Source organism: Austrofundulus limnaeus, unplaced genomic scaffold, assembly GCF_001266775.1.
Source record: "Austrofundulus limnaeus strain Quisiro unplaced genomic scaffold, Austrofundulus_limnaeus-1.0 Scaffold56, whole genome shotgun sequence".
Classification (NCBI taxonomy): domain Eukaryota; kingdom Metazoa; phylum Chordata; class Actinopteri; order Cyprinodontiformes; family Rivulidae; genus Austrofundulus; species Austrofundulus limnaeus.
The window spans coordinates 148,053-163,087 of record NW_013952458.1 but is presented as its reverse complement, the minus strand read 5'-3'; the positions used below and the strand labels follow the sequence as shown (position 1 = coordinate 163,087).

The 15,035-nt window shown below is 38.8% G+C and overlaps 1 protein-coding gene across 1 annotated transcript in view; it reads left to right on the top strand.

Annotated features, from left to right (window-relative positions):
- The window catches only part of LOC106518099 (triple functional domain protein), a gene marked incomplete in the record, with an annotated part of 118,418 nt that overhangs the window by 76,598 nt on the left and 26,785 nt on the right, over positions 1-15,035 (top strand). Inside the window, 14 exon segments of the mRNA XM_014009204.1 lie at positions 4,107-4,281; positions 5,476-5,671; positions 6,022-6,188; positions 6,321-6,440; positions 7,620-7,811; positions 7,903-8,052; positions 8,223-8,337; positions 9,319-9,434; positions 9,530-9,652; positions 9,737-9,931; positions 10,009-10,127; positions 13,145-13,211; positions 13,318-13,427; positions 14,597-14,666. Of these exon segments, the coding sequence (XP_013864658.1) occupies positions 4,107-4,281; positions 5,476-5,671; positions 6,022-6,188; positions 6,321-6,440; positions 7,620-7,811; positions 7,903-8,052; positions 8,223-8,337; positions 9,319-9,434; positions 9,530-9,652; positions 9,737-9,931; positions 10,009-10,127; positions 13,145-13,211; positions 13,318-13,427; positions 14,597-14,666 (1,915 nt within the window).

Sequence of the window (15,035 nt, the reverse complement as noted above, 5' to 3'; positions counted from 1 at the left end):
GCACGTTCTTCACACGTGACGTCAGTTGGACTGAAGGACTGTTGCGGCGCACATGCGGCAAGGTCTCGCGGTGGTAGTTTATCGTTTTTTATCGCGAGATGACAAATTATTACCGTGAGGAATTTTTTGGACGATATGTCGCACACGATAACATATCGCCCATCCCTAGTTCTAGCATGACTTTTTTATAATTTGAATAAATATATTTGCCAATGCATAAAGCTTGTGATGTTCCTGTGAGTTAACTAACCAACAGCTATTTGGTCAGTTCATTATAGCGACACCTTTCTAAAATAATTGTGTAACTCAATTTTGCCAACTAAAATATTGGGCGATTATTTTAGGACGATGACAATAATTGTCTCTAACCTGGTGCTACCTGCTGCTTGTTCTTCACAGGAGCTACTAAGAGAAACTAACGTGTCAAGTTAGTCATAGTTAGCCATCTTGTGTGAGCTTGATTCATGCAGATTTTCCCTTGAGTAGGGGGGTACCGTTGACATTTGAATCGATTCGGTACCAATATCCAGTACCTGGGAATCTGTATCGGTACTTAACGGTACCAATTTTCGGTACTTTGTACAGTATGTGTTGTTTTTTTTTAATAAAAACTTTTATTTTTTTAATCATATTTCTCAATATATAAAATTAACAAATTTCAAGACAACATCCAACTCTATGTATTGTAACATCAGTTGTGTAACTTTTTTTCTTTAAAGTGAAAACTCATGAAAACAACTAATGTAGTGTTTTGTCTTATTGCACAAATTAAAATCCAGCTCCATGTATTTCTACTGATGTCATTTCCCCGTGAGAAAAATTGTGATGGAGGTCCATGGAAGGCAAATAAGTTTAAATCAGGGGTGTCAAACTCCTGTCCTCGAGGGCCGCTATCCTGCATGTTTTAGAGGTTTTCTTGCTCCAACACACCTGATTTTGATCGCTGGGTGATTAACAGGCTTCTGCCCAATTTGAAGAGTTAATTCAATCACTGAATCAGGTGTGTTGGAGCTGGAAAACCTGTAAAACATGCAGGATAGCGGCCCTCGAGGACTGGAGTTTGACACTCCTGGTTTAAATCAAATAAGCAAAATAGGATAGAGTTTAAATAAAAGGTATTCAACCTACGTTTTGAGCATCCAAAATGCGCCCAACGCTTCAAGTTGGCTGCTTGTGCTCTTTCAGGTCAGACTGTTGGGAAGCACCTCTGTTGTTTTTCTCTGCCGGTCTCTGTTTAATGGCAGATGAAATAAAGAAAGTGGCCGTACTTTATTTACTTTGAGCAAGCGAACGTCGTGCTCACAAGATAATTAATCCACCAGATAATTCAGAGGTGGTCTGCTCGGTGAGTTTCACTCCAGGAGCTGCGAGGTTTTCAGCTACGTTTAGACTGAACTCTGCTGCCTCCGTTTACTGAACCAGCGGCTGCTGACATCATTACGCTCTTCTGCAATGCTGCGTTCATGACAAGCATGGAAGCATACGGTCGCAATGATGCGTTTAGGTTCCTAATATGGTACGGTTTGATGTGACATGAATAGGTTTCCACTAAAAGACACTTTTATTTTTCTCACAGTCATATTCAGAGAAATCCCAAAGTGGACGTTGTGCTTTCTCCCAACTTTTGTTATCGTTATTTGGCAGGCGATGCTGAGCAGCAGACTGTAAACAAGTGTTGTTACAGAACATGATGTGCTGTAAGCTGCCCACATGTGAAAATACTCCATTTTAAAAAAAGATCCACATGGCTCAAAACAAACTGACAAACACTAAAACTAAGGATATTCTATCTATAATTTCAGTTAGTTTTAGTTGGTTTTGTAAAAGAATTATACAGTTTTAGTTAGTTATCGTTTTTTCATTTTATTACAGTTTTATTTATTTTAGTTAACTAAAATGTTTTTTCAATTTCATATTTCGTTATTTAGTTAGTTTTAGTTAACTGTAATAACCCTGAGTTCCCATAATCAGACAGGCAGACAGAAAGGCAGAGTAGAAAGTAGGCCTCATCCAGTCGCTTTGTGGAGAAAAATCGTCCAGAAATCCTGAAACCTAAACAGCAGCTGTGTCAGAACTGCTCAACATGTCGTCTCAGACATGAAGTCCAACTTTCTGCGACCCATCAGGATGTTTCTGCTGTGAAATATGAATGAGCTGTGTTTTTCACTCGGTTTGCTAAAATCCCTTAAAGGCTCATGTGGACATTTTCCACAGACGTCTTCTCTGCTGCATGATGTCCTGCTAACAAAAATCATGACCCCCCACCCCACCCCACCCCTATTCCCAACTGAGCCCCACAGTTTGAGGGCGTTTCTTGTTTGGGCTTTTTCCAAAGCTACTGAAGGAGCAGGGACATAAAATTGGGGACAGAGTGGGAGAACAGCAGTTGAATAGTAATAAGGGTGCTTTGGTGTTTGGGCAACAATAAACTTGTAAACAGAGCTAAATATATTCAATGAAAAAGTCTGTTTCATTTTAGAGACACTAATAACGTATAAAGCAAAAAGAGAAAGCTGTTATAAAGAGAGGAGGTGTTGGGGAGGTGGATGCAGCTAACCAGCATTATTTTTAATGCAGAGGATGTTCCGGCGCCTCTTCCCCTCCCCTCTCTGTCGCTGCCACCCTCTCTCTGCTGTATCCACACCACAGAGAATTCTTGCATAATCCAGCGTTAACAGACGCGTGTTTTAATTGGTGTGGCGGTCGCTCCGGGAGGCAGCGGTACCTCTGCACACCGTCTGCTTGTGTGTGCAGGACGGAGCTGCACACATGCAGTCGTTAACGTGTGTTCCAGCACGGGGGTGGATCTGTCCCAGTGATTCAGTGATTACTGAACCTGGAGCTAATCATGAGCCCACCCACCGCCTCACCTGCGCTGAACTTACTCAGAGTTGACCTTCAGTGAACTCACGCCTGTCTGATTCTTGATGCATGCTTACGTGATTGATGAATCAGAATCTGTACACCATGTTTCATTTTTTTTTTGTTGTTGTTTTTTTAAGTCGTACCTATGACCCTAATACGCTTTTTCATTTTTAATTATTTGAAATGATTTACGCCTGAAGACATGTTGGGATTTGTTACTGCCTGCCTCTGAAGTTCAAAGGGCGAGAATGTTTTTTTTTTGCCATTTCTGTTTGTTGCGTTAGCAAAATATCATATTAATTCAAAATATTAACAAAGTGCTTATAAAATAATTAGGTTGAAACTGTTTTGAGTAATGTTGGTCTTAAACGTTTTGGACAAAATGGTTACGCTTCTTTCAGCTGTTTTCTGCTAATTTCAGCTGTTTTTTGTGTTTTTAGCTGATTTGAGCTATTTTCAGCTAAAAATTTTCTTATCAAATCATTTAGCATTATTTATTCATTTCATTTAAAAACAAAAACAATTTTTTATACACAACAAAAATATACAAAACCAATTAAAATGAAAGGAGACAGAAAGAAGAAAAAAATTATATCTGCCCCTTTTTTCCATAATTAATTTCAAGCAATAATAATCAAAAAACAAAACAAAATAAAAACTTCAATTCCTTCTTAAATAACAACTATTGATATACATTATACAATTTCATATTTCTTTAACAAACTTATTTTTTATCATCCTCTTAAACAAACACATTGAACCAGCATTTTTATAATCACGTTCCATTTTATTCCACAGTCTTATTCCTTGACATCGATCCTTCAAATTTGTTCGAATTTTAGGTCTAATAAACATCTCTATTCCCTTAAGATTATATAAACTTTCACTCTTAACAAAATATAACTGGATGTTTAAAGGTAAAACTTTTTTATGAGCCTTATACTTAATCTGCAAGATATTATAATCAACCAACTCATAAAATTTTAATAGTTTTAATTTACAAAATAATACATTTGAAAGGTGACTATAATGTTTTCTGGTGATTATTCTTAATTCTTATTAAGCATTCACCTGCAAGTTCACTAGTTTAATTTCTTTCCATGTTAGAATTTTCAGCAGTTTTTTCTTTATAGCATCTTTTAGAACAGCTGGCGTAAAGCCCAGCATTGTTATTTTTTTGTCAGTGCCCAATGCTGCATCCCACAGATTATCGCCTAATTGTGTGCGTTTGTGCGTATCAGGGACTCTGCCATCTCCAGCAACAAGACACCCCACAACAGCTCCATCAACCACATCGAGAGCGTCCTCCAGCAGCTGGACGAGGCCCAGGCGCAGATGGAGGAGCTCTTCCAGGAGAGAAAGATCAAACTGGAGCTCTTCCTGCAGCTCCGCATCTTTGAGAGAGACGCCATCGACGTGAGTGCCGGAGCAGAGTTATGCAGCATAAATAAATGGAAATTCAAAGGAATTTCATGCTTTAATTAATTTAATTTAATTTAATTTAATTTAAGTAATTTTAAATGTTTAAGTGTTTGGAGGATTTAGAAGCTGGAATATGAGTGTGGTGTGTTTTTTGTGCGAGTGAATTATTGTGCAATATATGTGCACGCACTTATCTCTCAACTCTGCATACTAGAGCTGGTACAATGTATGGCAAGCTGATATATCAGATAATCAGATCACACTCTTATCTCTGTTTACTATTTTAAATATCAGTATTACCCTTTCTCCTGATAAACTTTGATTCTAGTCAGAATTGAAAACAAAATTTATCTACAGTCACAATATTATAAGTAGAAATTATAATTTAAGATTTACAGCTTTAATTGTATAAAACCTTATCTTTTACATTTGTTGGTCAAATTATTATGCAAATAGTTTAAAGTATTAACAGCATGGAGGAACAGAAATTTAATAATACATAAAATAAAAACAGAAGTGTTTAGAGACCAGTAATAACTTGATTTTACCTTCCTGTTGCTCTAATCTCAGTCAATCCAACTAATAAACCAAACAAACAAATAAAAACCCTCCCTGGAGCTTTTTCTAAAGCTTCTCTCCACCGTACGGAGGAAGCTCGTTCCAGCTGCTTGTATCCAGGATCTCGTGCTTTCAGTCATGATTTATATCTGATGACCGCAGATGAGGGCTGGAATGCAGGAACGTCAACCAGTTTCACCGATTCTGGCAAGATTTCCTGTTTTATGTGGTTCTCCTTCATCAATGGTTCTTATTGTAACACTGCCACCTTGCCTTGGACAGCTTAACCACAGGGTCTCCGAGTTCTCCAGCTTCTCATTCTTAATGACTTCGTTTTATGTCAGTTTATTGTCAAAACTTGTACTTAAAATTATTTTTGTTGCGTGATTTTATCACTGATTTTAGTTACTTTAAGTTTTTTTTAATGTTTGTAGCACTTTGAGATTTTCTCTAATAAAAAGTGCGTTACAAATTAAATTCATTATTATTATTATTACTGTTGTTGTTGTTGTTGTTGTTGTTTGTTGTTGTTGTTGTTCAGTTTGGTTATCATAAAAGAAGACAAAAGTATCTATAATGATGCCACGAAATGTTAAGTGGATGTGATTCTATGTTTCTTTAACCTCTCAGATCATCTCTGACCTGGAGTCCTGGAACGAGGAGCTGACGGGTCAGATGAACGACTTCGACACCGAGGACCTGACGCTGGCCGAGCAGAAGCTGCAGCACCACGCCGACAAGGCCCTCACCATGAACAACCTCACCTTCGATGTCATCCACCAGGGCCAGGAGCTGCTGCAATACGTCAACGAGGTGCAGGCCTCCGGTGAGCAGACCCATAAAACGCAGCTGGTTTCCTGACACCAGCTCGTGTTCAGCACTGCTGCTCAGATCTGTGTGTCGACTCCAGGAGCTTTTCTCTGTGTGGGCGTCTCGGGTCGGTTCAGTCAGAGTTTGTGATGAGAGGCTCCCACTCACTAACTATAATAACTCACCTGTGAACTCAGTATGCTAATAGGTCTCCTGTGAAAGCACACGAGGAGTAGGTATGTCACACATTAAACAGAGTATCACCATGGAGATACATGTGCCTTTTCGAGATGAATTCAACGTACGATTTGGTGTAAAACTTTATTAATATTAGGGTTATTTTTGTGCTCGTCCGTCCCTCTCCAGGTGTGGAGTTGTTGTGCGATCGGGACGTGGACATGGCCACACGGGTCCAAGACTTGCTGGAGTTCCTGCACGAGAAGCAGCAGGAGCTGGACTTGGCGGCAGAGCAGCACCGCCGCCACCTGGAGCAGTGTGTCCAGCTGAGGCACCTGCAGGCTGAAGTCAAGCAGGTGGGACAGCTGCAGCAGGCTGCCACCTGCAGGCCACACACCTTAACTGCAGGTTCTTTTTTTTTTTTTTTTTTTTTCTGTCAGCATGTTAGAAGTTCTAATGGTGTTTTTTTTTTTTTTGTCCCCCTGAAGGTTCTGGGCTGGATTAGAAATGGCGAGTCGATGCTAAATGCGGGTCTGATCACAGCCAGTTCTCTGCAGGAAGCAGAGCAGCTGCAGAGAGAACACGAACAGTTTCAACATGCCATCGAGGTGACGCAGCGTTTCTCCTCGTTCCCTCCATGCATTCAGTTCTTACTCTGAGCTTAAAGCTGGATCTTACTGCTGTTGCACAGGAGTTTAGGTCACGATTGGATCGGTGAAATCATTGAAAATGCTTGAATTTTAACAGTGTGTTCAAGGTTTGAAAAGGGCTTGATTTCTGTAGAAAGTCCTTGAAAGTGCTTGATATTCTGACTGCACAGTTTTGTAACAAAAAGCACTAAAACCTTAATTGGATATTTTGATGTTAAATGCACAGAACAGTGAGCGATCATTCTACCTTTACTGAATCTCAGAGTGGGTTTGAGCTGGAGAGATCACCTGATGAAAGGCCGTCCTCCAGCGTAGCTATGAAGCAGACCTACTTTGAGCACGTATTGTGTCTTGCTAGTTGTGCATGTCTCTGGTGAGTGGGAGAAAACAACCAGGCAGTTGCTCTTTTAATGCTCGATAACTTCACAAACAAAACATGATTGGAACAAGGACCAAATCCTCAAGTAGCTTCCTGCGAGGTTAAGGGAGAGTCGGTGGTCTTGAGCTATGCAAAAGTTAAGCCATAGTGGTGGGAGGGAATTATAAATTTAAGCTAGCTTACAACTTTGCAGGTATATTGCAAATTGACTGTTTAAAGGATGGATGGAGCTAGGGTCTTATGTCATCTACTGTTCTTTAAAATGTGTGACAACAAAACATTTTTATTGGAAACCCTAGTAAAGGTGGCTATTGGTTTTATTACACAACAAGTGTCAATGGTTTGACAATGTGCTTCTTCTGCCTATATTTTCATTTCATATTAATGAAACTTGTTTGTAGTATTTTTATTGTGTTGTGGTTTTAAAGCTCAGTGGAAAAAGGTGCACAGAGGTACAGACCGCTCCGATGATTGATGCTGGAAAACTTTGAAAATGTACCTTAAAAATGCTTGAAAAGTGTACAAACCCTGTTGTTCTGTCTGTTTCCCCCATTTTAATGAAACTTTCAGAATGTATTGGCTCTATATCTAATTATCTTTCAACATTATCTTTGAGGTTTGACCAAAACGTGGAGAACTTTGTCCTTTTTTTAACATGAGATCATCTTAGTTTAAAGCTGCAGTGTGAAAGGTGTCGGGCGATATCTGTTTCTTCAAGGAACGCCAGGTCTCTAATGAGTTTTGTCCTCTCGCTGCAGAAAACCCATCAGAGTGCGCTGCAGGTCCAGCAGAAGGCCGAGGCGCTGCTCCAGGCCAACCACTACGACATGGACCTGATCAGGGACTGTGCCGAGAACGTGGCGTCTCACTGGCAGCAGCTCATGCTGAAGATGGAGGACCGGCTCAAGCTGGTCAACGCCTCGGTGGCCTTCTACAAAACCTCCGAGCAGGTAGATTCAGCTGATCTGAGCTGGGACCCCTCCAGAGAAACAGAACTCTGTCACAGTGTGTGTGTGTGTGTGTGTGTGTGTGTGTGTTCAGGTGTGCAGCGTGCTGGAAAGCCTGGAGCAGGAGTACAAGCGAGAGGAGGACTGGTGCGGAGGAGCTGACAAACTGGGACCCAACTGTGAAACGGACCACGTCACTCCCATGATTAGCAAGCACCTGGAGCAGAAGGAGGCCTTTCTCAAGGTAACACACACGCGCGCGCACACACACACACACACACACACACACACACACACACACACACACACACACACACACACACACACACACACACACACACACACACACACACACACAACAGAGTTCCACTTTAAGCTACACATCTGATCTGAGTGTGTCTGTGTTTGAATCAGGCGTGCACTCTGGCCAGGAGAAACGCAGATGTCTTCCTGAAGTACATGCACCGAAACAGCGTCAACATGCCGGGGATGCTGAGTCATGTTAAAGCACCAGAACAGCAGGTGAAAAGTGAGTATCAGACCGCGCACTGAGACCTACTTGGGCAAGTGGTTTAGATAAAAAACAATAAAAGGTGGAAAGTGGGGGGGGGGCGGTTAAGGGGTGGGAATCTTTAATCTTTAAGGTGATAAGTGTTTGTTGATGAAGCAGGCGATACACCTGGTTATGTTTTGTTTTTGTTTGCCTGCTCAAGTTGGCACATTTGTCGTGTTCCCAAAATGCTTCATCTTTATTGTACAAACCATGCACACTGTGAAAATCACGTCAAACTCTGTCTTTCGGGGCATTCGGTAAAAAAACAAAACGAGTCCAAATCTCTGTTTCCTCCATTTTTGTAGTTTTCTCTTTGTTTTGGAACTCTCAACACGTTTCCGAACCGGCTGTGGCGACGTCAAGATGCCCCGCATCGTTACAAAGTGAAATCCAACAGACAATGGATTTTTTTTTGTTTTGTTTTTATTATTTCAATATATCAATTCTTAATCAATGTAAATGAAAATAAATGAATCAAATCAGTCTGGAACAGGGAGAATTCACTGGATGGCAAACTCTATGGAGAGCCAATTCATTCAAAATAAAATAAAAAATGCTGTAAATAATATAGTGTTAATAAATATCCCTTTAAATATATAAATGTCCCCAAAAAATAAAACAAAAAAATCTATATATCAAAATAAACTATTTACCTGCTTAACTTTATGTTTCTTATTCCTTCACATGTTACACTTTTTAAAGTGTAAATTTTCTTTAGGAATATGTCTTTTTATATTTCTGTCTGATGGATTAAAATCTTTTTTTAACAATTTGTGTAGCTGAAAGTACATATTTAATAAGTAATTAAAGTCCAGTCAGATTTGATGCAACACGCAGATACAGATCTAATCTTTACAAACAAACCAGGCTTGTTGTTCTGTTATCAGTTTGCAGATGTTTTTGTGTGTTGTAAGGATTGTATAAATTGACCGTCTCGTTTGGTGTTTGTGTGTTTAGACATCCTCAACGAGCTCTTACAGAGGGAGAACCGGGTCCTACATTTCTGGACTATGAGGAAACGTCGGCTGGATCAGTGTCAGCAGTACGTGGTGTTCGAACGCAGCGCCAAACAGGTAGGAGGAACACCTGCATCAGAGGGTGATGTGTTATTTAAGGAACGTAAAGATCCAGCACAAACAAACGGTGTGTGGTCTTTGTGGATGTGTAGGCTCTGGAGTGGATTCACGACACGGGCGAGTTTTATTTGTCCACACACACGTCCACTGGCTCCAGCATCCATCACACACAGGAGCTCCTGAAGGAGCACGAGGACTTCCACATCACAGCCAAGGTTACAAACACACCTTTATGTCCGTGTCCGTGTATGTGTGTGTCTGTGTGTGTGTGCCTAACGCACTCTGCTTGTCTCCCACAGCAAACCAAGGAGCGCGTGAAGTTGCTCATCCAGCTGGCTGACGGTTTCTGTGAGAAAGGCCACAGCCACGCGGCCGACATCAAGAAATGGGTGACGGCCGTGGACAAACGTTACAGAGACTTCTCCCTGCGAATGGACAAGTACCGCTGCAGCCTGGAGAAAGCACTGGGCATCCCCTCGGACTCTAACAAAGCAGTAAGAGTGGTCAGGTACAAACGCGACGCAGCCCCGCCCTCTTTCAGCGCCATGAACTTTGTCTCTTTATCTGTCAGAGTAAAGACCTGCAGCTGGACATCATCCCGGCCACCGCGCCCGGGTCAGAGGTCAAGCTGAGGGATGCTGCTGCGCACGAGCTGAACGAGGAAAAACGCAAGTCTGCGCGCAGGAAAGAGTGCGTATTCTTCCTGTTTGTCACTTCTTCTAATGCTAGAAAAATAGTTGGTTTATGTAACGGCACACAGAAATCATGATTCATTCGTTTTTTATACAAAACATCATCAGTTAACTAAATGTGGAATAGAATAGTCTTTCCTAATTTAAATAAAACCTTGTCTGAAAATAAATATTCTGCATCTATATTTAGGTGTTTATGTAAATGATGGTTTATATTCAGATGAGCAGCTCAGACAGGAGGGACGATGTGCTTTAATCAGTATTTAACTGATGTGAATCCATCCAGGATTTGGATAATTAAATATACCAGTAATAATAAATCACGAACGACTGCAGATTTTTTGTTGAACTTGGATAGTTTGTTAACTAAAACGGGGACAAGAGGATTCATCATCATAAAAACATCTGATGTTTGTTTTTACTTTGTCCAATCTGAATTATTAGCATGGATACTGTGGACTTTTGTTTTCTTGTTTAGTATTTTAGCAGGGCCTCTCGTTTCTAAAGCACAAACACTGAGCTCATTAAAGAGGTTTGTAGATAGGAGGGGTTGGAGGGTCTGCTGGGTTTTCAGGATGAGAGGTGAAAAGAGCTGCGATGCATTTCGCCTGGAAATTAGAATTAGATGCAGATGCTAAAAACATCCTCATTTGTACTCTTTATGTGATAAAGTCAGTTTCATTATCACATGAAGGAAACATCAATAAATCAAATTCTCAGTATTTTACCCAAACTTAGTCAGTTACAGAACCTGCTACAAACTTTTTCACTGTTGAATCATTGGATTCTCATTTGACTGAGAATCTGTTTTAGTTCATCTCTTGCTGTCATGTATTTATGTAGCACTGTAGCTTATTTTGCTAACTTTTTAACATTACAAAGTTTAATTGTAGTTATTTGAGTTTTCCAGGGTTTTAGCTGTGTTTACTGCCACTTAATGGGCTGAAGGTTGGAACAACATAATAAACTAGAGAATTTGCAGTGTGAGTGCCTAATGCTGAAAGAATTTAGCTGAATAGCTCAAAAGACTTGCCTAAAAATAGCAACAAAAAGTAGCTGAAATTAGCACGAAGAAACAGGAAAAGCACATATTTGCTGAATTTAGCAGTAAGACGCTAAAATTATCACAAAACGGTTTTAGCTAAAAACAGCTCCAATTAGCTAAAAACACAGAAAACAGCTGAAATTAGGAGAAATTGGTTGAAAGAAGCACAAAAAAAGTTTAACTTGGCAAAAAAAAAAAGCTAAAACCAGCAAAGTAGAAGCCAAAAGAAGCTGAAAAGAGCACAAAGAACTGAAACAAAAAGTAAAAAGTGCAGTAAAGAATACTTTAAAAGGTCTTAAGGATGTTGAAACCTGTTCTTTTCATATTCAAAGAGGAAAAACATGACAGAAAAAGTTACATTTCTCAAAAAGTAAAAGTTACTGAAGTACTCAAAGTCACAGCAGGAATGTCCTGAAAGAGCTGAATATAAACCGTGAAAATAATACAAAACTTGTGGAATGACAGAAGAAATAATGTGACTACTTGATGAGCAGTCACACAATAATCTGCACTCGTTGAAAACATAGAAATGCACGCTCTGTACATTTTTTGTTCTGAACATATTTTTCAGTACACCTCTGTTCTACAAGCCAAAGTTGAGCTAAAAGAAGTGTCACATTTTAACCAGCTGAAAGCTCGTCTAAGTTCTCTAATACAATTGTAACAAGTCAGTTTTATTGTCTTTGTTAGAAAAAATATTTTTTCCTTCAAACACACAGTGTTGAATAAAGTACCACAAAGTGATACTTGAGTAAAAGTACAAGTATCTTACCAAAAAACTACTTTGGTAAAAGTTAAAAAGTCTCCTTTAGGAATATTACTTGAGTAAAAGTCTTAAAGTATCTGCTATTTTTTGTACTTAAGTATTAAAAGTAAAAGTATTGATTTAAAATGAGAAGTTAGATTTTCTGTAATGACATTTATTAGGAGGTGACCTCCCAAAAAAATGCAGAAATGACTATATCATATTAAAATAATTAATATATGTTCAATTTAGGATGCTCTAGTTTAGCTGTTTCAGTTTATATACATGTATCAAGGCTGCACAAACCTTTTCCCCAAAATGAAAATCGGAGGGCTGCGGCCAAATGTAACAATATAATTCATGAAATACAAATACTTCTTAAGTACAGTCCTTTTATTTGAATGATTCTGTCCTGCTGGAGTGTGACATGACTTGTTTGTGTACAAACTAATACGGTATCAGAATTTTATATATTTCTACTTCTCATTCAACTACACTTAAATTCTCTATCTGGGAGGCACAATTTGAATGGATAGTATTTATTTTTTTACAATAACAAGCTGGAATGAAAACAAGCAAAAATGAAATAAAAGTAACAACTTTCTACTTCTTGTTTTTTTTAAATGTAAGGTGTAGAAAGTCCAGATAATTGTGTGAAAATGTTAGAAGTAGACATAAAAAAATAGGCTGAAAAATAATTACTCAAGTAAAGTACAGATAGCCAAAAAATCAACTTAAGTACAGTAAAGAAGTATTTGTACTTAGTTACTTTAGAACTCTGCAAACACAAGTAAATAAATGAAAGGTTTTTAATGCACAGCCTGATGCTTCCTGAGAGGGTCTAAAATGGTCCTTCAGTGTCCTCATCATCGCTGAACCTGCCGAACAGTTGGGTGTAAAGGATCTTTCAGCAGCTTATTGTTTGCTGTGTCAGCACAAAGCCAGCGGATGTGGAAAAACCCTGGCACACCAGGGAACAGATGAGTACACACAACGCAGGAAGAGCAGGCCGCATCGTTTTATACGAGCGCCACAAATCACCAGCAGGAGTTCAGTCACTCATGGCTGCTTTTCCACTGCTTTTTATGACCTTTTCATTATTCATTAGTTAATGGATGAGGCCGACAGGCTGAAAAGGAGCTATCAACACGTTATTCTTTGTGTGAGTGAGAACAGCATGACAACTGTCAGTTTGTACTCACGTCTCTTTTTTTATCGTGTGTAGGTTCATCATGGCAGAGCTGATTCAGACAGAGAAGGCCTACGTGCGAGACCTGCGGGAGTGCATGGACGTGAGTTCAGCCTCTCCTCACAAAACGTTTAGAACCAACTCAGCTCCATTTCATTGCTTTGGTTAATTATTTATTTTTGGTGTTTCGGTCTTGTCTAATCCATCAGACGTACCTGTGGGAGATGACCAGTGGAGTCGAGGAGATTCCTCCAGGAATCATCAACAAGGAGCTGATCATCTTTGGAAACATGCAAGACCTTTATGAGTTCCACCAACAGTAAGAAACCAACACTACAGGCTTCCTATGGTCTTTGGTTTAACAGCGTTTGTTACTGCATTTCCTATAAAATGGCAAAATAAATAATTTCTAGAAGTTGGTCAAATGTAGCAGAGAGCAGTAACATAATTCATGATCTTACTTTAGCGAGCTGAGGTGCAACAGCATAAGAAGCCTGGAGTTTAAACTCCTGCTGGTTCTGGTAAAAAGTCGCTGTTGTTTATTAACTTCTCATATTTAGCTTTGTGCAACATGTAGTGACGACTTGTATTCAAATCCTTCATGTCAGACAGAGTCTCTAAACAGACTAAAGAGAGGTTTGCCTTGAAATTCTGTGAACAGATCCTCCACCTCCCATTTCACCTGAAACATCAGATTTTATTTGTCTAGTTTTCTCTTTCCTCTGTTCTCAGCCATGGCTAAACATCTGTCCCTCACTGGTAGAGGCTGATTGAGGCTCCATCTAGTGGCAGCCTTTGTCATTACATCCGATTCTGTGCCACTGAGACACTTTTATATGTTTTTGCGATTTTCAAAAATTAATGAGCTTTAAGCGCTTTTTTAAAGTAAAAATGTATTTATTTGTTAATTTTTTATGTGCCAGTTGCCATTTCCTGAACTATGAAAACAATTAATATTGATTATTGAGATTGCCAGCTTTTGGAAACTGATCTTTCTTTAATCCTCTTGCTGATGAGCATAAATAGGCCCAGCTGAGCTGTATTTAAAAGGAGCATCTTTTGTAAAAGCTAAAATTTCAATTGTATTTTTCCTTGAGGAAATTTCTTATATTTTCCATCAACGTACAACTAATAAATCTGCACCGCTACAACATTTTGACATTAAAAATGACTCAAAATTGAAAAAATTATTAAATTTGTGTCTAGAAATAGACTTTCAAATTGAAGCACATTTTGGGACACCAGTTTTAAGACTTTTTGACCTATTTGTGTATTTTAATGTTATTATTTATAAAATGGTAAACAAAAGCCAAGCAGGCAACCAAAAAAAAAAAAACAACAACAACAAATATATTTGTAAGGTACTTTTTTAGCAATACTTTTACAGAATTCTGCAGGTTATTTTTGCTGTTTCTGATATTTTGATTCTATTTTCTATTGATCTATATTCTGATATATTCTGATATTTAACGTACGATTTATTTTCAGTATTTTTCTGAAAGAGTTGGAGAAATATGAGCAGCTGCCAGAAGATGTTGGCCATTGCTTCGTCACATGGGTGTGTATCATCACTCTGCTGTCCACACGGCGTGTGATTTCTCTTTGTACTGTTCAGATTCTGTACATTTGTTCTGCTTGGTGTTTTTTTTTAGTTAAGTTTATTCATTTTATTTAAAAAACAGTAACATAAATTCATCAAACAAAAAAATACAAATCATAAGTTAAATGAAATGTAGCAGAAGAAGAAAAAATCTTATTATATCTGCTCCTTTTTCTCAAATAAGTAAATTCAATCAAAAATAATCTTCAGATTACAAAATAAAAAAAGAAAAATAAAGGTTTAACTCCTTGAGCAACAAGTCATACGTACATTATACATTTACATATTTATCCAACAAATTATTCTTTATCATTCTCTTAAATATAC